Genomic DNA, 22,117 nt, shown 5'->3' with positions numbered 1-22,117 from the left:
TGCAGGGCCTAGGATGCTGTGAGACTGCACACATGTATGCAATTTCTGTGCAGAGTAAGATACAGTTCATATCTAATGGATCACATGATTTAGAAAGGTTGTGAATGTTAGTGCTTGATTATGTGCTGAAATGGTTCTGAGGTTGAGATTTTAACTAAAGAAGAGAGGAGGGGCATTGTTGTTGTTGTTGTTGTTATTATTATTATTATTATTATTATTATTATTATTATTATTATTTATTATTATTATTTGTATCCTGCCTCTTCTCCAGACTGGGACATAAGGCAGCTTACAGAATTTTAAACAACACAGATAAAATACAAAAAGCTAAAAACATATAAAAGATAATTGTTAAAAAGTTATTAAACCATAATGGAATTAAAGCCATGTTAAAAAAAAACAAATTTATTAAAATACAGATAATAAAAACAGCACGGCACTGTTAAAATCCTTTCCTTTAAGGGAAAAAAAGTTCCCAAAAGCCTTCCAGAATAAAACAGCAAGTGTGGTAGTAGTTTTGGACCCAGAAGGTCAAATTTCTTTTAGTCAGAAAGCTTGCTGGGTAACCTTGGATCAGTCACCAATTTTCAGCCTAACCTTGTTACACCATGGAGGAAAGGTGACTGAATACCAAAGTGATAACCAATTGTATGTACTAAATACCACTATCATTGTATCAACAGTTCTTATGCCAATCTTCAACCTTGGTTGAGGCTGGCAGGAAAACCTTGAGCTGGGGTATGGGGAAGGAGTGTGCAGTCTCAGAACTATCAGTCTCTTGTTGTATAATCGTCTGCTTTTGGTTTTATTTGGTAGTTTATTTTATTTTGTCTTTTTATCTATTTTGTACTGCATTGATTCTATATAAAATCAGTGGGTACAAATTCATAAATAATTTTAACAGCATGATGAGGTAAGTCACTGCTGTTGTGACTTGTACAAGGCCACCCAAGCAATTCAGATGAGAAGTGGGATTTAAGCCTGGTTCTCGGTCCAAACACTGCAGCCGCACTCTTGATTTTACTAGCCCATCACAAATGTAACCAGTTTTCTGAAAGGCTTACTTTAGCAATGATTCAGTTGCAAATTCACTGTGACAGTATTTTAATGCAAATTATTCATTTTCATGCATTGACTATCAGCATGCTGTTCATCAGTTTCCATAAGAATTCCACTGCAGCCAAAACAGTCTTTTAGGAGATTGAGGGATTTAATACAGTTTAGCAGAACGAACTTCAGTTTTGCTTCTGAATTTGTTGTTGAGATTTTGTTGTTGTTATTATATACATTCATTTTTGCGTTTAGGTATTTCACATTTTTCTCCTTGATCTCCCTCTAAAAGAGTGATTGCTTGCCTCTTCAGATTGGAGAATGTCCAGTATCCTTACCAGCTCTATATTGCTCCTTCAACCAGTAGCACAGAGAGACCCAGCCCAAATGGCCCTGATAGACCTTTTCAGTGTCCCACCTGTGGTGTTCGATTCACCCGTATTCAGAACTTAAAACAGCACATGCTCATCCACTCAGGTAAGGACCTTCCACATTGTGCTTCTGAAATGCATTGTTTGATCGCAACCCGCATGTGACTTGAAGAGCATGCAACATCTTTTTTCACTCACAGCCATATCCTTGCTGGTGCTGGCCCTTGAAAATATTATTATTAATAATAATAAATAATAACAATAGCTAGGCTAACATTCTTCCACATTGGAGCCTTATCGCTAGGAGTTCAAAGCCTTCCTAGGAAAAATAAATTAAAATGATGCACAGAGATGCTTTCATAAGGGTTTGGAGCTGTTAAAACAATAAAACTGAACAACACAATCCTCTGCATGTCTACTCAGAAGTTCCACTGCGTGGGGTTCAATTAAGTTGTTGAGTGCGCAGAACAAGGTCTGCTTATGCAACAGGACTTCTCCCATGTCCTCCCGTGCCCCTTAAATCTACTCTAGGGGGTTCATGGAACAGGTTTAGGAGATATGTAGAGGGGAGAAGTGATCGGAACTTGTCCCCTCTGCACATACCACACATGGAGTTCAGTAGGACTTGCTCCTAGCTGGTGTGCATAGGATTGCAACTTCAGAGTGCATTTTCAGTCAACCTGTATAATCAAGAGCAGAGAGGAAAGACTGCTTAGTCTTAACATCTGTCTACCATGAGGAGAAGAGTGCAAAGAATGTTGCACTGTGGCCGACTCTTGCGAGCATAACAAAATTACCAAGCATGTGATGCAGGCATTATTGCTCCAACACTGTACATCAGATTTAAGTTATGTATCCTGCAGCTGATTGATATCTAATTGAAAGATTCATATTCCCAGCTTTTTGAAAAACCACTGCTATTACTTCCAGCCTTTGACAGCTCTTAGAAGCTTCAGAAAGCAGTTTCCGTGTTAATAGGTAGAGCTTCTGCCCTTAGAGTCCGTGAAGAATGGAGTTTGCCCCTCATTGGCTTAAGTTGGGGAGAATCAATTTCCTTCTTCTCTGTCTTCCCACAGGCATTAAACCATTTCAGTGTGACCGTTGTGGGAAAAAGTTCACCCGGGCTTATTCGCTAAAGATGCATCGCCTGAAGCACGAAGGTAAACGCTGTTTCCGGTGCCAGATATGTAGTGCCACTTTCACTTCCTTCGGGGAATATAAACACCACATGCGGGTTTCCCGGCACATTATCCGCAAGCCTCGGATTTACGAGTGCAAAACATGTGGCGCCATGTTCACCAACTCTGGAAATTTAATCGTTCATCTGAGGAGTCTGAACCATGAAGCGTCAGAGCTAGCAAACTACTTCCAGAGCAGGTGAGGTGCACCGCAAAAAACCTATCAGGGAAACATGCCTTTTTTTTATTCCTGAACCATCTCTTCCTGTGTTTGGGGCAGCCTGTAGTATCTTTTTCCACCGGGTTGCCAGTTTATTGCAGTCCAGTGGGCTACTGCATCCTTGTCACCAATAATCTCTATTCTGCTTTTGGGGTTGTAAAAAACTGTATATATTCTATATATTACATAATCAGGGCAGCATGTTGCCTTTAGACTGCCTCACATTAATATTCCCCTTGGTTTACTGACCAGGAGTATCCATGAGGAGGTTAGCAGTGTTGAATAGGGTATTCCCATCTTCTTGCCTTTGTTTTCATAACTGCTTTAATGGCTGCATCCAAATGAAACAAATTACCCTTTATGTGGCTGATCTGGTTTGCAATGTCTAGCTATGTTTCAGTACTACTTTTTGATGGGGAATTAATTTCAGCTGACGTGAAATAGATAGCCCTCCCAGTTTCAGAAAGGAAGGGCACCAACCAAAGTTGATTACGCCAGATGTTTAGCAAATACTTAAATAAATCTCCCATTGAAAATAATTGAATTGAAACGGCTTTATATTGACTGGCCTGTACTTGGTAGGGCACCCTTTAAAGCCTACCACACAGAAATGTTTGTTACAACCCTTTATTATTTACTTCTAATATCAGTTTTCTCTAATATGTAATTGACCACAAAACAGTAAACTTAAGGAACCTTTTGTTTCAAAACTTTTTTTTAATGTATGCCATTTTGGTTTTTGATTTTGTCACAGATCAAAATGCTGGTATGTATTTTTGTTTAACTTTTGTTTTCTCAGAGCCCTTTTATGATTAATTTTCTTGGGTAGCAGATACATTTCAGTGTCTCTTTAAGTTTCCCACTCCCACTTCAAAAAAATTGAATTGTCTAAACCTCCGAATATTATTTTTAAATTTTGAAATCCTAGTCCAACAAAAATATTTTTCATTGGGTTTCACCCATTAAGGTTTATGCACACTTACCTTTTGCCCTACTCTTTTCAGGCAGAAGCCTGTGCTTTAATGTTGTGTGTTTTGTTTTGTTTTGTTTTGTTTGCGCCGAGCTTTCCCCATGAAAACCTGCTCTTTAAAGCTGAATCGTAGCAAATGTCAGTTCATGTTTTCTGCATATTTTCAACACTATGAAAAGCGAGTTTTCATGGGAACAACTCCAAAGTAAAAATAGGGTGCTCAGACATGGAGCTTTAAATCATGCCTGGAAAGAGCGGAGGAAAATTAAGTGTGGATAAGCCCTGACTTTGCAATACAAGACCACCCAGTGTCATGGGAGAGTGAAACAATCAGGTTGAGAACTGAGGGTTTCATGCCCGCCATGGCTTTTTCCCTGGCAAAATTCTCCACAACCACTTTTTCCCCACGCTGCAGCTTCCCCCAGAGTAGAGGCAGCTAGTGTGGTACCCTCCATGTTATGGTTTACAACTCCCATCATCCTCAACTCATGGCCATTGGCCCCAGAGCCCCTAGCTTAGTATAGGGCTATCTCTGCCAGGGGCAAGGGTGGGGTGAATACAATTCATGGGCCTCATACTTGTTTTGTTTTCTGTATTCTTTTATTTAGGTCTGCTTCCTTACTGGTTCCTCTTTTTTCAAAGCAGACAAACACTAAATCTTTTCCCATCTTTTTGGGGCATGATTGCACTTTGATTGTACTGTGTGTTTTTCATATGTCTTGATGGGTGGCCAGGTTTGAACCTATGCCCAGATAACGAAATTACCACCAGGGAGTGGGGAGTGGAATACAAAATAGACCTTCTGCTGTAGTTTTGCATGATATCACTGCAATTTGGGGGCAGTTCACAAGTTTCAGCTTACATGCAGAAAGCTTGTGGGATTGCTGCATGTTGGAATTCTCCATGCTAGCACAGACATTTGAAAAGAAAGCTTTGTGGTAGCATGAAGACAATAACCATGCTAGAGTCACGGGACAAGCTGCTCTAAAGGAGTGACCTAGCATGTTATATAACACAGGTGTCACACAGCACCTTTGAAAGGCATATGAGAGCCATAATAGAGATTTAGTTCTTAATGGCAGTTTTTCCTGAGGCCATGCTGTGAAGTTAGCTTTATCGTTGCCTTACGACATGCTGTAGCTAGCACAAGCATGTTGAATGTTTCACTAACAAGTAACTGTCTCTCTTAACCTTTGACCTCCCTTCTAGTGATTTCCTAGTACCGGACTACTTAAACCAAGAACAGGAAGAGACCCTTGGCCAGTATGAGCTAGGAGAGCATGGATTTGAAAGCAGCTCCTCTGTCCAAATGCCTGTCATTTCACAGGTTTCATCAACTCAGAATTGTGAAAGCACTTTCCCCTTGGGGCCTCTGGGTGGGTTGGCAGAAAAGGAAGAAGACATGCCAGAGCAGCCAAAGACGACTGCAAGTGCCGACGTGAGCCGGGATGACCCCCCGAAACCAGGGCTCTCGTCTATCACTATTGAATAAGTCCGCAGTTTGGTTTCATTTTTGTCTTTTTGGAAAGTGCCTGTGTTTGGTCTTGTACATTTTAATTTAATTTTCAGAAAAGGGGGGGCGAGAATGTACCCCTTTTTAATTTTGTAAGCTATGCTGTTAAAACCATAAACTGCAAAAGATATTACACTATTCTTCACAGCCAAACGCGCACTTCTGTGGAAACATTTTAAGACTGAAATGCACAGTAAGGTTCTATCAGAACATCACATGCACTTCTAAAGGAAAACTAAGCACACTCAAACTACATTTGTGGTTTCTCATTCTGCAGTTTAGACCTAATTGTTAATGGATTGCTTCGCTCACCCCATTTTTGCAGGATTTCTGGTGCAGGAAGAAAAATTAATGGTGCTTAAAATGATGAGTTTTGAGTACACATGCACACACACACAAAAAAAACAAGTATGGAAGAGAAAAATTTGCCTGCGTTGGTAGACCTTCATGTATTGTTTAGAAGGAATAATTTCGGTCTGTTCTTTTCTTTAAGGCATGCTTACTATACTGTTTCTAAAGCTTACAAGACCTCTGTTTTTAGAAGCAGATGATTGATTGGTTTTGGCAAAGCAAAGGGGAACATGCCTAGGTATGCTCACCTCTGACATGCCACTCCTTTTTAGAAACTGTTCATGCAGATGGCCTTATCTGGATTTCATTCTCCGAAGTGGTACATAAAAAAACTCTGTAGTCAAGAAGTCCTAGTTGTATTAAATACCATAGAGTAGTATGAATATATGACAAGGAGAGAGTTTACAAAAGGCAAAAGAGCTTTTGTGCATTAACGTACTCTTTTGCAGTTACACATCTATGTATGCACTTCGGTTTTATTATACTGTTTTTAGATAATGCAAGCAATTTATTTTCTTTTAGAGGCCAAGTTTCTAACCCAACAGGGGTTGTTTACAGAAGGCCTATTAGCAATGATAAAATCTTCCTGTTTTAAAACATTTTTATACCCTTGCCAAGCTGGTTTCATAAAAGCCATTACTCTGGCTACATACACAGATCCAGCAAGCAATAATCAGAAAGACTTGCCATTTCATTTCTCCCTGCAAAGTTTATAAAAGGTTGTAAACACATGATAGGGCATTTTCAGGCCGGCAGTTTTTGGGTTTTTTGCCAACATCTTCTGTCATTGGTAAGGCTTGGAAATTTAATTTGGACTACATTTTTTAATCTATCTTTTTCATTTGTTTGGTTTTGAGTATCCTGACACATCAAAGTTTCACAATTCACCAAATGTTTTTTTAAGTGAAATTTATCTGAGGGAGGTACCAATGAAATGAATTTCACATTATCATCACTAAGAATAATTTTTTTCAAGTGCGGGGCTGATAGGGGAAAAAATAATTGAGTCACTGCAGAGGTTAATTAGCAGGGCTGATACTTTATGCAGCAATAGTTGGAAATCATAGTTTTGAAGAAATTTGATGTTCTACTAATACAAAAAACTAAGGAGGCATCTCTTTGTACAAGTGTTCTGTTAAATAGATTTAGGTTTTTCTTCCCATGATTTTCAAATAGAATAAAAAAATCACACTTCCACTATTTTCAGCAGAAGATGCCCCCTCTGAGGCTCTGTCCCTCTTCTCAGGTTGAACCTGTATGAAGTACGACGGTTCCATCATATAACAAAAATCAGCAAAAGAGAATCGTTTGTACCGCAGTTTTAATTATTCCTCTGGATGCATTGGACTGTCCATTTATTTTATCCCATAAATGCAGGATGAAACTGACTTGAAGTAGCAAATTCCAATAGGTAAATATTTTGTTTTGTCTTGTCACAAATCATATTAAGACAACGAGTCTAAATGATGCAGGAAGCACATCGGTTGCATGCAAATTCATTACCTCGCAGACCATCCAGCAGGTGTGCTTTGCAGTTGTTTAACCTCTTTTCCAGAGGATGGAGGGGGTCTGCCTACACAGTACATCTTATCTCTATAAGGTCAGTTATGAGTCATAATTCGCAAGTGCAAATTGCACATTTGATATGTGCAAATGTAGAGCAGGTGATCTACATTTAGGAGATGTGAAACTTCATATCAGAAGTAATACAAAGGAAAACACTAAATGAAGAAATTCATAAAAAGTGTGTTGAACCTCAAGTTTATTCTTTCATAAGTAAAATTGAGCATAGTTACTGTTTATGTGAATTACGGGCTACTGTGTTGTGTCACAGTACAAAAAACCCATCCCTTCTTGTATTTATTCAGTATTTTTAAATCCCAGCCCAGTAAAGGATCAGTTGAAAGTTCTCTCTTCCACAGAAAGAAACATTTTTGTAATATATAAATGTTTCCTGGTGAAGGAATATCCCCCTCTCCACTGAGCTACCTATCTGTGAAAAAGAGTCATTGTTTTTGTACCTTGACATTTGGAAATGTTAACTTGCTGAGTCGGATGTCTGTTAGAAGCATTTAAAATGAAATCTCGTAGGTAAATTTGGGGTCTTACCCATGTTTAACTTGAAAACATAACCCCACTTATTTAAATTAAACTTTACTTCCAATTAAAGTGTGCCTAGTTTAAATAAGCTATATGCGTAGCATATTTTAAATCGGGGGTTGCAAACCGTCAGCCCCATGGGGTATTTATAGGCTTCTTGAAAGTTTGGCCAGTGCTGTGGAGAAATAATTTCCTCCTTCCTCCTGCAGCACCAATCTCTTTACCCAAGCCTCAGTGATTGGTCTTCATCTATCCATCCCAACCTGGGCTCTCAAAGAGAATGACCCCATCTCCCCCAGGTTGCTCCCACAGTCTTCTATTTCAAAGAGCTTCAGTGAACTAATCTAAAAGCCACCAGCTGGATGTACAACCCTTCTTAAGGCTTAATAACCTTTGCCCATGCCTGTTTTAAATCCCACTGAGCTTGCATCTTTTCCAAGGCATCATCATAAGAATTGCACTGGGGGAGCTCAATGATGTTTCCAACCCAAGATAATAAAATTGAGTTTTTTTGGTGATGCTTTTGTAGTGTTGGGATTTACAGTTAACCATCCCAAGTTATTCCAGCGGTCGCTCAGTGAGACCTACACATGTAATGTAGCACCCAGAGAATCTGGATATACTGTACAGCCTTTCCATGATTTGTGTGTGAGAGAGATTTATATCCAGAGGAAAAGCGTCTGTTATCACACAGAATTTGGAAAGGGCACAGGTGGGAGTTAGGATCTACACCTGACATTTTCCTCATCTCTCAGAAGTTGTGAGGCTGGTTTCAATGTGCCAACAGGTGATACCCACAAACACCTATGGAGAGGGTATGTGTACGTGGGAAATGAGACCATGTTCCCCCAAAGCGCAACATGAAATGTCAATTTCATATAGCAAACCTCTTGTCACCAGCTTAGGGCTTATTTTGCCTTTTATGCGTCTTTTGGAAGACCTTTCAGCCTCTTCTCAGACTGACCAATTTTTTTGCTCCCCATTCTAACACAGAACATGGTATCTGTGTCCTTAGTTCTAGTTTTGGCACTTATCCTTAGTCTGAAAAGTGTAAATGTGAAAAAGTGTTGTTTTTAAGCAACCAGTGCCAGTGTAGCAAAATATATGAATATATATATTATATATTTTATAAAATGAAAGTCCCTAGGCCCCAGTTCCCAAAAGAGATTAAAACTGTATTTTTTTAACAATGCATTTGCAAATTTTAAAATGGTGGCTTTGGTCAGATTTTGGGGGGGGAGGGATTGTTACTAATTTTTCTTCACCAGCCTTAAGGTAGAAGATGGCAGAGGATTAGATCCTGTTCCTCTGCCTTTTTCTTAAAAGTCTGCAGAACGCAGTGCACCAGGAATGGTTTGGATAAGGATCACTATAACAGAGGCAATTTTTGCTCCTTAGTTGCCTTTCTGCAGAAACTAAAGGCTTGCTTTTCTTATCCCAGAAACAAACAGAACAAACAAACAAAGTTAACAGTCCTTGCCCTATGTTTCTTTAGGAACAAGTGTTTCCTGCTTGGATTCAGGGGTAAACTCTGCCATTCAAGGCTTTCGGGGGTCACATTTGGCTGGGAAGCGGAGTAATATTAGAAATAAATAAATACTAGAGCTCATCATAGAATAAAAGCTGGTAATTTTAAAAAGAAATGATGCAAATATTTTTAAATGCAAGATAACTGGTTTTAAAGCTCTGTGGTGTGTTGTTGTTTTTATTTTAATTTCTCTGTGTGGTATCAAGAGTACTTCAGCGGGTCTCGTGAATCTCTCCCAGGGGCCTGGCCACCTCGATGATGCTCTCCAGCAGCACTCTTGTGACCTCCTTTCTGGACGGGGTTAGAGAGACCTCAGAAGGGTGGTGCAGTTTGGTTTGGTTTGGTTTCGGCTGCCCGCATGCTGACAGCTTTATTCTGACTTCCACCCCACCCCCCAACGGAAGCTGGAGAGTGCTTCCAGGCCCCACTTTTGTAGTGCTGTCTTGTCTCTGGGCCTTTGTAGAATCCTTAAAGGGGAAGGGAGTAAAGATGGATCTGGGAATGTGAACTGAACTCTCAAGGGGCTCCCCAGCCACTGTGTGTGTGACTCCCTCCCCTTTCTAACTGTGCCAGTCTTCAGTCACCAGCTGCCCATCTCATACAGCTTTTCTCGTCCGTGCCGACCACAGCTAGGCTACTTGGCATGTTTATTGAACTTAATGGAGAAAAAAATGTTTTTTGGGTTTGGTTTTATTTTTAATGTTGAAATACACTTTGCATTTTATATACTATATCTGGCTATTAGTATTTTTCAGGAACCCATAGTTCTTGGTGGCTATATATATATTTTTGTGACTTTTTGTAAACTAAAGTGCCGTTTCACTGTTACAATCATTTTTAGAGTTCTTGTAATCAATGTGAATATCATGGTTTTTTCAAAATCTGTTCTGAGCCTGTAGTGTTCGCTTTTGTGATTCTCCGTGTGATGTATATATTCTGTATAGTTACCTTGTACTGAAATATTAGCTTGTTTGATATAAGAAGAATATGTATTGGGTACCTTTTTTGCTAGCCTGGTTGTTTAATCTTTAAAAAAAAGTTCAAAAACAAAAAAAATCTCCAGACTGGTCCCATTAATAAGTCAAAATTGAGAGGGAAGAAAAACTAGTTTTGAGTGTCTTTGGATAGAAACATAAGATTTTTCATTAAAATATTAATGTTTTATGGAGTAAGCACCTACTTTTGTGTTGTTATTTCTCCATGTCTGTGTGCATGTGATTTTCAGACACCAGGCGGGATCCAAAGAGCACATTGGCCTTATCGTTTATAAGGGAAATGCTTCCCATGTTCATGAGGAACTTTCTGCGCACATGGATGAAGGCCAACTTGCAGTCCCGTAGACTAAGTGCTGTAATAGAGAGACTGTCTGGAATGTAAACTACCATCCTAGCTGTGCAAGCTTTCAGGGTGAACAGGAGGTGAAATCATATAGCTAAGGCCTATTTTAAGAACCAAAGTGAGTCATTCTGCTGTACTGGGTTTCATGCATCCTACGCTATCTATGACCTGATACCCTTGCAAACGGGTTTGCAGCCAATAGAACACAATATGTTGTGCTCGGTTCCTGGACTAGATGGGCCCCTGGCCTGATCCAGCAGGGCTCTTAAGTTCTTAAATCAACTTGTGGGAGCAAGCATATAGCCCTCTGCAAGGTTTCTGTCCTTTGGGCTGAAATCTTGCATTCTCTCTAGGGGTGAAAGGCTCCACGCAGTCAGGTGTCATTGGCATTTAAGAGACTACGCCTAGTGACTGGCTTGTGGTTTGCTAAAGAAGGCGGGTAAACAACCTTTAATTGTTGGGGGACCCTCTTCTGTACAATCCAATGCAGTTAGGTGTGAAAACCATTAGTTCCAATACGTATGCAAGAAAGTGCTACAGATGAGTTTGTCAGGCACTTACTTTACACTTAGTGCAACTTGACTTAACATTTTCTCAAGTGATGGTTTGCTAACCAGGAGAGAGAGGGACTAGTTCCTGTCCCTTTCTCAGTTCTTACCCCAGCTGGCTCCCACCAAAGGGAGCTGCTGGAGATTTTACCAGAAGTGTGTTGGACTGTAGTTTTTGGGGTTTTTTAATAGCTTGAGATTTAGTTATGCATTTGGCAAGTCTCAGAGTGGAAGTTGCTCAACATATTAGAAATCTGGACGGGAGCTGAGCATGGTTGAGAGCTCTTTGTAAGGTCCTGTGGGTTACCCCATGAGACTGGTAAAAGCTGGGGGAACTTTTTCAGCCCAAGGGTTACGTTCCTTTCTGGGGGGAGGGGGTCACATGCCAGTGGTGGGTGGGGCCAGAGGAAAAGTGGGAGGGGCAAAGAGATTAACTTTGTACAGTGGACTAGTTTGTACACACCACTTAACTCCATCCAGACATGCAAGAGGCATTGGAGTTCAAGGGCACATCTCAGCCAGGCAAAAACACTCAAGGAAGGTGCAATGGCGGACCAATGGGGGTGTGGCAGAGGGAGGGTGCTGGGGGCCAGATAGGGGAACCTGGAGGGCTACATTTGCCTTTCCTTGGCTAGGGAAACATCTGTAGGTAATGGAATTGTGAGTGCTCCTAGGGGATAAGATGCTGTGGAAGATACATGCATCACCTTTTTCACTAGGATGAGCACACACTTCAGCCAATAGGCTTTCAAATGACAGCTCTGGTTCTCCCCTACTTTGGGAAAGAAATTTGGTTTTTCGGTTCAGGTTCCGTTGGGAGTCAAAACAGCTTTAAAATAAAAGCAGACCTTCCTACCCAAGAGCTGTCCATACTGGTTTAACTTTGCATCAAACAGCCTTGCATGTTACTGCTTCTGCATCTGAGAAATAGTGTTGTGTCCTACAACCATGTAGGGCATTTTCCCCCTCGCATTGGAAAGCCAAAATCCACAGCAAGAAAACAAACCCTAAAGTCCGAACTGGATTTTCGAGTTCTGCTACTCCTAACCTTCCATTTTTTGAAGGATCCATTTAAAGCTATGCTTACAACAGTGTAAACAAGCTCATGTGTTATGTAAGAAAATCTAGGCGTGGGGGAGTCGCCATTGCATAATGGGCAACGGAGTATTTTTAAAAGAGCGTCTTCCAAGCATAGACCCCCATCTCCTTCCCCAATTCAGGGGACTTTCCCCCCCTTTACGTAACGTTGGCAAGCTACAGATTTATTTCAGGGCTGACGTGACAGAAATTATAAACAACTTACATAACCACCAGTTGATTGATTTGAAATTAGTACAGTTAAAAGAGCACATGGGGGGGGGCTATGGAGAACCACTTAACTTTTTAAAAAGAGTGCTTTAAGGTTGACATTTACCCCCACAAATTCACAAAAGGCTGAAGGGTTGTGTCAAATAAATGTTCTAAAGGGGAGGGGGGGTTAAATCCCTATGGGGATGTTCAGAAGCAAATTCATGTTTATGTTATACTTCAGAGAAGCCCAGTGGCGTGATTTAAGAGTTTAAACTTATTTTGGTTCTGGTTTCCTTTGAAAACACTAGGAGAATCTTAAATGTTCTTTGGGAGAGGGGAGTGTTTGTCAGAGATGATACTTTTGTTCTCACCAGACAGCCCTTTGTGGGACTGAGCACTAGGACCGCGTACATTTGGGGTGTTTTCAAGGGATGCGGGTGGCGCTGTGGGTTAAACCACAGAGCCTAGGGCTTGCCGATCAGAAGGTCGGCGGTTCGAATCCCCGCGACGGGGTGAGCTCCCGTTGCTCGGTCCCTGCTCCTGCCAACCTAGCAGTTCGAAAGTATGTCAAAGTGCAAGTAGATAAATAGGTACCACTCTGGCGGGAAGGTAAACGGTGTTTCCGTGCGCTGTTTTGGTTCGCCAGAAGCGGCTTAGTCATGCTGGCCACATGACCCGGAAGCTATACGCCGGCTCCCTCAGCCAATAAAGCGAGATGAGCGCCGCAACCCCAGAGTCGGCCACGACTGGACCTAATGATCAGGGGTCCCTTTACCTTTACCTTTACAAGGGTTAGCATTGTTGCAGTTTGTTATTTATTGATTTACTCATTACATTTATATACCACCTTTTCTTCCGAGGAGCTTAAGATGGTGTTCCCCTTCTCCCCAGCTGACCATCACAACAACCCTGTGAGGTGGGTTAGGGTGCCCCCAAGGATCACCCACCAAGTGGGTATCTGCACCCTGGTCTCTTCCAGGTCAAAGTCCAACACTCTCTTAACCACTACACCATTCTGGCTGGAATCAGAGAATCGTAGAGTTGGAAGGGACCTCAAGGGTCATCTGAGACCTGAAGCAACCCCTGATATTTCCCAACAAATGCATCACAAAACAGTAATGAAGCGCCTTCAGATACATGTATTGCCACCTCCCCCTTTCGCTGCCCACGGATGCCTTATATTGATGTGGTGACCTGTGGCTTTTAGCAAATAAATTTGACAGGCGGACAGGTGCTGTTTCAGAAAAGCCCACATATGGGAAGTGGACTGAGTTGTCTGCCTGCCTTTGTCTTTGAATTGGGGCCTGGATTTGATCTTTTGAGCCGGTTTTGCTGCCACTGCAATTTGCTGGAACGCTGCTTCCTAAACTACAGGCACTCAGGTTGCCAACTGGCTAGATAAAGCAGCCCATCTTACACGCAGAGCTGTTGTGTGTGCAGAAATTGGCAGGTGAGTCTATCCCCCGGCCTGAACATAAGCACCATCAGCTGCTAAAATTGCCGCAGATCTAGCCACTGTCTGTTAAAAGATAGCCATAGAGGCCAGGTTAAAATTTGGCCCCTCCAGCTGATACCTGCAGCTCCGGTTCATTTTTCATTGTCTCCACAATCACTCAGTATTTTGCACGTTAAGTTCTGCCAGTGAGTCAACTGCCCCACTTTGCATGCTCCTCCCCCTGTCCCTGTCGAGACGTGGGTGGCGCTGTGGGTTAAACCACAGAGCCTAGGACTTGCTGATCAGAAGGTCAGCGGTTCGAATCCCTGCGACGGGGTGAGCTCCCGTTGCTCAGTCCCTGCTCCTGCCAACCTAGCAGTTCGAAAGCACGTCGAAGTGCAAGTAGATAAATAGGTACCGCTCCGGCGGGAAGGTAAACGGCATTTCCGTGCGCTGCTCTGGTTCTCCAGAAGCGGCTTAGTCATGCTGGCCACATGACCCGGAAGCTGTATGCCAGCTCCCTCAGCCAATAAAGCGAAATGAGTCCCGCAACCCCAGAGTCGGTCACGACTGGACCTAATGGTCAGGGGCCCCTTTACCTTTATGTGCAATATAACATTGTGCCACCAGATGGGGCTGTGGAGTCCTGTTTTTCTCTACCTGTCTGCCCTGTTTAAGTTTACGTGTTTTAACTGAAATGCTTCTTTGATGTGTCTAGATCCAGCCCAGTTTTCTCTGCAGCTTAACACAGGTCTGCAGCAGGGTTTCTCTAGTGCTGCCATATCTGGAAGAGCAAAAAAGAGGGCAGCCCAAGCCACTGCCAGCCAGAGCTGGGGAAAGAGGCACGTAGGCGTGCACATGGGGGGACCACTGCTACTGCACCTCTTTCCCACAGCTCAGGCTGGCAGCAGACACAGCGTGCAGAGCAGCCTGAGCCACTCAAGTCCTTTAAAATGTAAAAATCCAACCTTCTGATCAGCAAGTCCTAGGCTCTGTGGTTTAACCCACAGCACCACCCACGTCCCTTATATCACACATACAACTCATATAAATCGTTTTTTCTTTACCAATCTAGCTGAGTCCCTGTTAAATTACCCTTGATGTGTGTATCTCATGAAATCAAGACTCAAGATTTAGCAGCTGGCTTCTTTGGTCTATAACCAAGCTTCAGAATATTGTCAGTCATCCCAATTCATTTGTTAGAAACCATTGGTCAGTGCAAAAGTGCAAACACTATAGAAGTACATTTTTGCGTAGGTAGTCCCCAGTACACAGCACACATGACATTTTGTAGGATCCATTGGGCTGTTAAGGAAAGCATAGAGACCTTATATTTAGTGTGTGTATCCCCATCCACTAGAAAATTAACATCCCCCGCCCCTTACTATTCAAGAAGGAAACTTTGGAAAGCTCCTTTGAGAATTCTATCCCTGGGATAGTTACACAGGGAGCAATGTAATACATAAAGAACAATGTTTTCCACCTCTCCCTGACCACGCATACTTGTATAATAATTTACATCTAAATGTGGGCACAGTTTGGGATCTCAAGAGCTGTAAGTGCCTTCCTTAACACGTCAACTGGCAATTATAATAATAAAAGTAAAAAGAACTTAAGAAGAGTCTGCTGGATCAAGCCAGTAGCTCAGCTAATGCAGCTTCCTTTTCTCACAATGACCAACCAACCAGATCCCTGTGGGAAACTTGAGTTCAGCAGCCCTCTGGCCACCTGCAACTCCCATCAACTTGTAGTCAGAGGCATACTGCCTCCACCAGTGGAAAACCATCACAGAACTTCACAAAATAATAAAATGGTGAAAATGGCAAAGTATGGAGAGGACATCTAGCTAACGAAAAGTCCCACAATTTAATACATTGCTTTGCGACTCTACTGGCTCATGTTTTAAAGGTGCAATTAAAGAGGCATTTTACAATCAAAATGGGGGGGGGAGAGATTATATCAGAATACATAGTTGGTTTTCCAGTCCTTTCCCAATCAATCCTAGCCCCCTCCTTACTTCAAAAAAGAATCATAATAACAAGGAAGATTTTTTACATTTGTTGTAATGTGTTTTTGTATATTATTTTCAATTTTTCTAACATATGCATTTAGACGCGCTCTGTACTCTGATAGATGTACTTTGGTACGCATTACTTGGCTGGAAAACTGCGCTGCAAAATTCAGAGAGGTGCAAATTTCGAAAGGAGGAAGCCTGGCTTTCCCTTTGCATATTCTTTCTGAAAGTGCAAAGTAGGTACCTTTGTCTTTAAATGCGAACTGGGTCAAAAGTCTGCCCCATCCCTAATCTAGATTTACAGAAGCAAAACCAAAAAAAGCAGACAGGTTTGTTTAAAATACGTGTAGCTCTCTCACACAAACTCCTGGCTCTTAATCTGCAGCCAGCTCCATCCTCTTCTTCCTCAGCCTGCCCTGGGCATGGATGAGTTTGTTTTGTTCTGAGACAGCAAAGCAGGCAAAGCCACACGTAAATCATAATGGGGTTATCCCCCCCCCACCTTCCCTGGACGCCTTTCTCCCTCCGCCACAATTTTTAATAACAGTTTACTATTCTGTGAGTGCATATAAAGCACATGCCCTGTTCATCTAGCCAAGGCGTTTGAAAGCCTGTCAGCAAGAACAACCATCAGACCCAAGTGGCTGATTTATGCAAGCAGAGATACTTGCGCCAAGTCCTAGCCACATAATGGTTTCGATTCTGCACACACACACACCCTTCCAATAACTTGGCAAACCTTCCGCAATCACCTTCATCCAAACTTTTGCCTTTTATAGCCTTTGAACAACACTTCTTCATTCTCTCCCTGTCTCGCTCTCTCTCAAAATGCGTAAGGTAATAACAATATTACCCAACTATTTCCTGCTTCTTATCTCAGCTGTTTGCAGTTGGGATTTAGTTTGAGAAACAGACAGCCTGGAACACACATGTTTGCAAGACCCATGTTCCCAGTTCATGTTTGAACATGGGAAGTGTGCTGGGCCCAGGGGTAACCCGTGCAATGCGGTCCAGGACTGGTCCAGAATCCAAAGGTTCCACTAGGAGTCAGTCTGACAGGGCCAAGGCAGGAAACCAGGCAAGGACAGGATCTCAGGCAGGATCTAGCATACAGCAATGTTGCTCCCGCAACCTGGGGTGGGGCCCGACAGCCTTTTATCTTTGTCGGGTAGCTGCCAGTCCTGATCCCCCAACGACTCACCTCCCTGTTTCGCCCGAAGGCGAGCACTCCTCCTGCGAGTACTCGGGTCTCTCCATCTCTCAGACCTTAGTGTCTGCAGCTGGGGAGACGTCGGTGGGTTACTAGACCCAGGGGCCGCCTCAGCCTCCCCTGAACAAACCAGTAGTGGAGCAGCTGTAAGTGATGGCCCAGCTGAAGGCAACGAGGTAATCCCCGCATCTGGAGCCAGAACAGGCTCAGGCCCCTGACTTGGCCCAGCTGGTGTTTGTTGCAGGGGAACCTGTGCAGACTGGGACTCTTCAGGATCAGGCCCCAGCCTTGGTTCAGGTAATGCCTGAGGCAAAGGATCCGGTGCAGACTGAGTCCCCTCTGGGTCTGAGTCCGAGCCCAAATCCCAGGCCATCACAGGAAGCCAGTTTTGCAAATCCATTGCAGGGGGTTGGACTAGATGACATATTGGGACAGAGACACACACACACATTTACTATAGGTAATGCACAGGAACACAGAAAGATGTGACAGTGTCAGATCAACTCCCAAAGCTTTGCAGTTACAGCTCCTGCCTTTGTTGTGGCTTTATTTAAGTTCGTTGGCTTGTTTTGCATTTCTATCCCATCTTTTCCTCCAAGGAGCTCAAGGTGGTATACATTGTTCTCTCCCTACCTATTTCATCCTCACAGTGAGGTTGAGAGGCATTGGCTGGTCTAGGGTCACCCAGGCTGGATGGGGGTTCAAACCCTTGTCTTTCAGGTCCTATTAACCATGTGCATTGTCGGACGTACCTTAAGGCAGCAATTTGCTTGTGTGGTCTAATTATTACAGCCTTTGGAAAGAGCTCCTCCTCCAGGCTTTGCAAGTGGGAGCCAGGATAGACCCCTGCCCCTGCCTGAGTTCCTTGCTCTTCAAAGGATTCAGGCTACGGTGGTGGCTGATGTTGATCGAGGGGCAGAATGCAAGGCAGGGAGGCCGACAGTAGGGGGCACCAGAGTCAATGCTCAGGCAGAGCCAACTGAGTTCTAAAAAGGGCAACAAGGAAACAGGCAGTGTCCTCATCCTGGACCAGTTAAATGTGGGGAGGTAGGCAGATGGAGGCTGGACAACAGCCAGGTTGAGTTTGGTGGGAGAGTGACCCATTTGCCTTAAAAGATCAGCCTCCACTAGGAATAGGGATTGAAAACCTCATTCCTGGGGGCCCAAAGAAAGGAATGCATCCCTCTGGCTGAAAAGGGTTCCTCATCCCTAGACTAGATGGTCCTCCCAACTCTATGATAGTTTCTGCCAACTCTATGGTGATTCTGTGACTTAGGACCAAAGGACAAAGGCATCATTAGGGGCCAATTCATAGTCCCCTCCCCAACTTCTAGCAATTGTGGGGGTGTCATTTTCACTGGGAACCCAGAAAGAGAGCAGGGCATTTTAACCCTTTCCTTGACACCAACAGGAGCTTTCCCCCACAAGTCATATGAGTGGAGGAGGAAGGAAGAAACTCTTGGTGTTGGCAAGTCTGTAATTTCACCACACACACTATGCAACGCAACACACACAGTCACCCAGTCTCTCAGACTTGCACACATTCTCAGACGCAGACACTCTCTCACACACAAGCTCCTAGATTTATGCTTGTTGTCCAAGTGGAAAAACAGCTGGGGCGGGTTAATGAAATACAGCAGAAGATTTAAAGCAAAATCCTGGAAGGCAGCGTCTGGTGGTGGTGGTAGCAAGCGAAAACTCTTCCAAACATGAGGGCCTCCGTGGTGCTGCTCCAGAGCAAGAAGATTTGCACCTGGCCATGATAAACATCAGCCAGAGATGCAGACTGGGCAATCCTGAGAGCCATTCCAGGCAGAAACCAAACCAAAAAACCAAAAACAAAACCCCGGGGCAGGATGCACAGGGTTTGAAAAACGTCAACATCTCAAAGCGATACGCACTGACCCCACATATCTGTGGCCAAAGGCTAGAAAGGGCTTTGAGGCATTTCTGGATATTGCTGGCCAAAAGAGTCCATTAACCTCCACATGGCCTCCGTCAGATTTAGGGCTACTGCACTCAGTCAGCCAGGGGTGGCCCAATATATTTTGCTGCCTGAGGCAAAGGGTAAAACGCTCCCTCCCTCATTCCACCGGCCAGAATAACAACAAACTCTTAGGCTGCACACACAGTATTCTCTTAAAGCACCTTGGAAGTGTGTGCGCGCGCACCTCCAAAGAATTCTGGGCGGTGTAGCTTGCTCAGGGTTGTTGAGAATTGTAAGTATCTGATGGCTAGACTAGAGTTCCCAGAATTCTTTGAGGAAAAGAACGTGCTCTGAAGGTGCTTTGAAAGCATCCTTCCTTCAGCACTGGTGACAGAACAACATCCACCACACCTGAGGGCAGCGAACTAACTTAGGGGGCTCCAAGACAGGCTGCAGAGCTCAGGAAGCTCTGTCCCCCAACACCTCACCACCACCCAGCCTCTGCCTCCTGAGGCGCCCACCTCACTCTGTCTAATGTGTAGGGCCAACTCTGCTGCCACCGTTTGTTCTTGTTGATCACTCCTCTACCAAGCTCTCTCGTAGGGAAACTCACGCCCCAAAGAAGCACCTACAAAGAACCAATGAGCAAGTAGACAGTGCAGTCTGCTGTTGCTCCTTCCTCTCCACCACTGATGCCTGGGCCAGAGTGAGGGGCAAGTGAGCAAGCAGAAAGAGCAGGTGAGAGAGCTCTTGCCGGTGGCTCCCCTGCTGGGGTGTGGGCCATCAGCAGATGCCCAACCATGCCAAACCTTGATGGTACCCCTAGTTGGGAGCTGGAGGCCAGCCATTATCTGAAAACCCCCAAGTTCCCCAGCCTTGGCTTCAACACCAGCAGGCGGCCAAAGCCCATTGTTCCAACCTCAGGTCACCAGACAGACAGTCTTCTAAGATGTTTAACAGAACTCTTTGCTCTGGTCTCGTCTTGACTATTTTGCAGGAGTTTATCCAAGTGCATACTGGAAATTTAGGTTTGCGCAATTAAAGTTTATCAGTGCACTCTGGTAAAATAAATTTGCTAGATTGGGTCTCTTTTCTCTCTGTACACACATGTGCACTGGGGGGGGGCAGATCTGTTAGGGCTGGTGGGGCACAGGCCCACTAGTCTCAGTCTGGCCTCAGCTAGCCCCCACCTGCCTGCCTTCTTACTTACAGTGGTACCTCGGGTTAAAACACCTCGGATTACAAACACTTTGGGTTACAGACTCCGCTAACCCGGAAGTAGTACCTCGGGTTAAGAACTTTACCTCAGGATGAGAACAGAAATTGTGCAGTGGCGGTGCAGCAGCAGCAGGAGGCCCCATTAGCTAAAGTGGTACCTCAGATTAAGAATGGTTTCAGGTTAAGAACGGAATTATGTTCGTAACCAGAGGTACCCAAAGGGTTGATGAGTCCAACTGCCTGTGATGCAGGAATCACAGCACAAGTTATCAAAGAGCATTGGTCCACCTGCACCTTTCTTATGATGTCTTCCCCCCAACCCCAACTCTGGAGGGCGAAGAGGTGCTGCTTTAGTCTGGGAGTTTTTGTTCCGCCTCTTTGTCAGGAGATGAGCACTGGCAGGCATGTGCTGAAATGTACTCTCCATGGCTATTAAAACCATCTGTTCCTTCCAGATGTTTGGTCCTCTGTTTGTTCAAAATCCCTGGACAGCAGCCTCTGCTTTGGATAAATTGGACACTAGATGGTCTGGGGAAGACAGGAGGAGAGGGGAGTGAAGTGGGGGGGGAAGCTTCATCTGCTACAACCCCAGTCAGCAGCTATTTTTTCTGTAAAAATATAGGGCCTATGTTTTTCAACATAGCAAGACTTGGAGGGTCCTCAGGAGAGCCAAAGGACGCTCTCGCTTTCTTGCAACATGAACAGCACCAGACAGTTTGGCAGAGCCTCTCCTTGAAGGCACCTCAGCCTCTTGCCACCATTGGCTTCTGCCTCTTGGATGGTGTGCAAGAGTGAGCAGCTGGTGTTCCCAAGGGAAGAACAATCACAGAGCATCTGGATGCATGCAGACGCATGAGAGAGAGAGAGAGAGAGAGAGATGTCAGTGAGCATATTGTTGATAAACAGACTTATTCCTCTCCAGGATCCAGTAGTGATTGGCGCCCATTGGGAGTAGAGGGGCGGAAGGCTGGGAGGCCAACAGTAGGTGGCGCCAGAGCCAATGACATACAGAGCCAGCTAATTCTAGTTTCGTCCCCCACCCTCCTCCCTGCTCAGTGGTCCAAGGGCAAGTGTCTGAGACTATGGAGGAGGTAGCTGACAGGGAAGGCCACTCCCTGGACTGGTTGTGAGTAAGAAGGCAGGCAGGCTTTTCCTTAGGACGTCCCTAATTTCATCGGAGAAATGTTGGAAGGTATGGAGTTACACGACACCCGAGCCAAGGTGATAAGTAACTATACAGCTTTTAGAAGACATCTGGAGGCAGCCCTGTATAGGGAAGTGTTTAAAAATGTTTTATTTTGTTTCTATACATGTTGGAAGCTGCCTAGAGTGGCTGGAGCAACCCAGTCAGATGGGTGGGGTATAAATATTATTATTATTATTATTATTATTATTATTATTATTATTATTATTACAGAATAGGACGTCCCTATTTTCACCGAAGAAATATTGGAGGGTATGTGAGCAACTGGTTAGACTAGGTGACCTGCTGCTTCAGGTGTCTAAGTGGTAGATCCAGCCCCAAGCCGGTGGGCTGCAAGCAGCGGGGGTGGGGGGGGGATGCAATAATCCCGGAATAACTGGGCTGCCATCCTTTTTCCCTCCCACATTCCCAGTGCGAGAACAGCCTGCCTCTGCCAAAGCCACTCGCCCACTCAACAGAGCTTGATTGGGAAGAGGCGTTTCTGTTGTCAGTGTTTAAACGCTATGTTCCTTCAGCCGGCAATTCTGTTTTCCAGGCCTTCTTCCCCCACAATAAACAATGGGTAGACGGAGTGTGGTCCAGAGGAAAATGTGACTCGGGATCCTGGCCATGTGCTTCCCCCAATACCCAATGATAACCATATGCAGGTTGT

The 22,117-nt window shown here is 44.0% G+C and overlaps 1 protein-coding gene across 6 annotated transcripts in view; it reads left to right on the top strand.

Moving 5' to 3' along the window:
- The window catches only part of ZBTB44 (zinc finger and BTB domain containing 44), a 30,664-nt gene extending 20,211 nt beyond the window's left edge, over positions 1-10,453 (top strand). For 3 of the 6 annotated variants that reach the window (XM_083588651.1, XM_083588652.1, XM_083588653.1), the window contains 3 exons: positions 1,364-1,527; positions 2,498-2,798; positions 4,999-10,453. In XM_083588651.1, coding sequence (XP_083444777.1) covers positions 1,364-1,527; positions 2,498-2,798; positions 4,999-5,281 — 748 coding nt within the window. In that variant the 3' untranslated portion in view covers positions 5,282-10,453. The remainder of the gene's footprint in view (positions 1-1,363; positions 1,528-2,497; positions 2,799-4,998) is intronic. The other 3 variants (XM_083588654.1, XM_083588655.1, XR_014542098.1) reach the window with 2 other exon arrangements.
- Positions 10,454-22,117: the final 11,664 nt, after the last annotated feature.

This window comes from Podarcis filfolensis (genome assembly GCF_964270895.1).
Source record: "Podarcis filfolensis genome assembly, chromosome: 15".
NCBI classification, from domain to species: Eukaryota; Metazoa; Chordata; class Lepidosauria; order Squamata; family Lacertidae; genus Podarcis; species Podarcis filfolensis.
The sequence above is the reverse complement of the archived record's forward strand: the minus strand, read 5'-3'. Positions and strand labels throughout refer to the sequence as shown.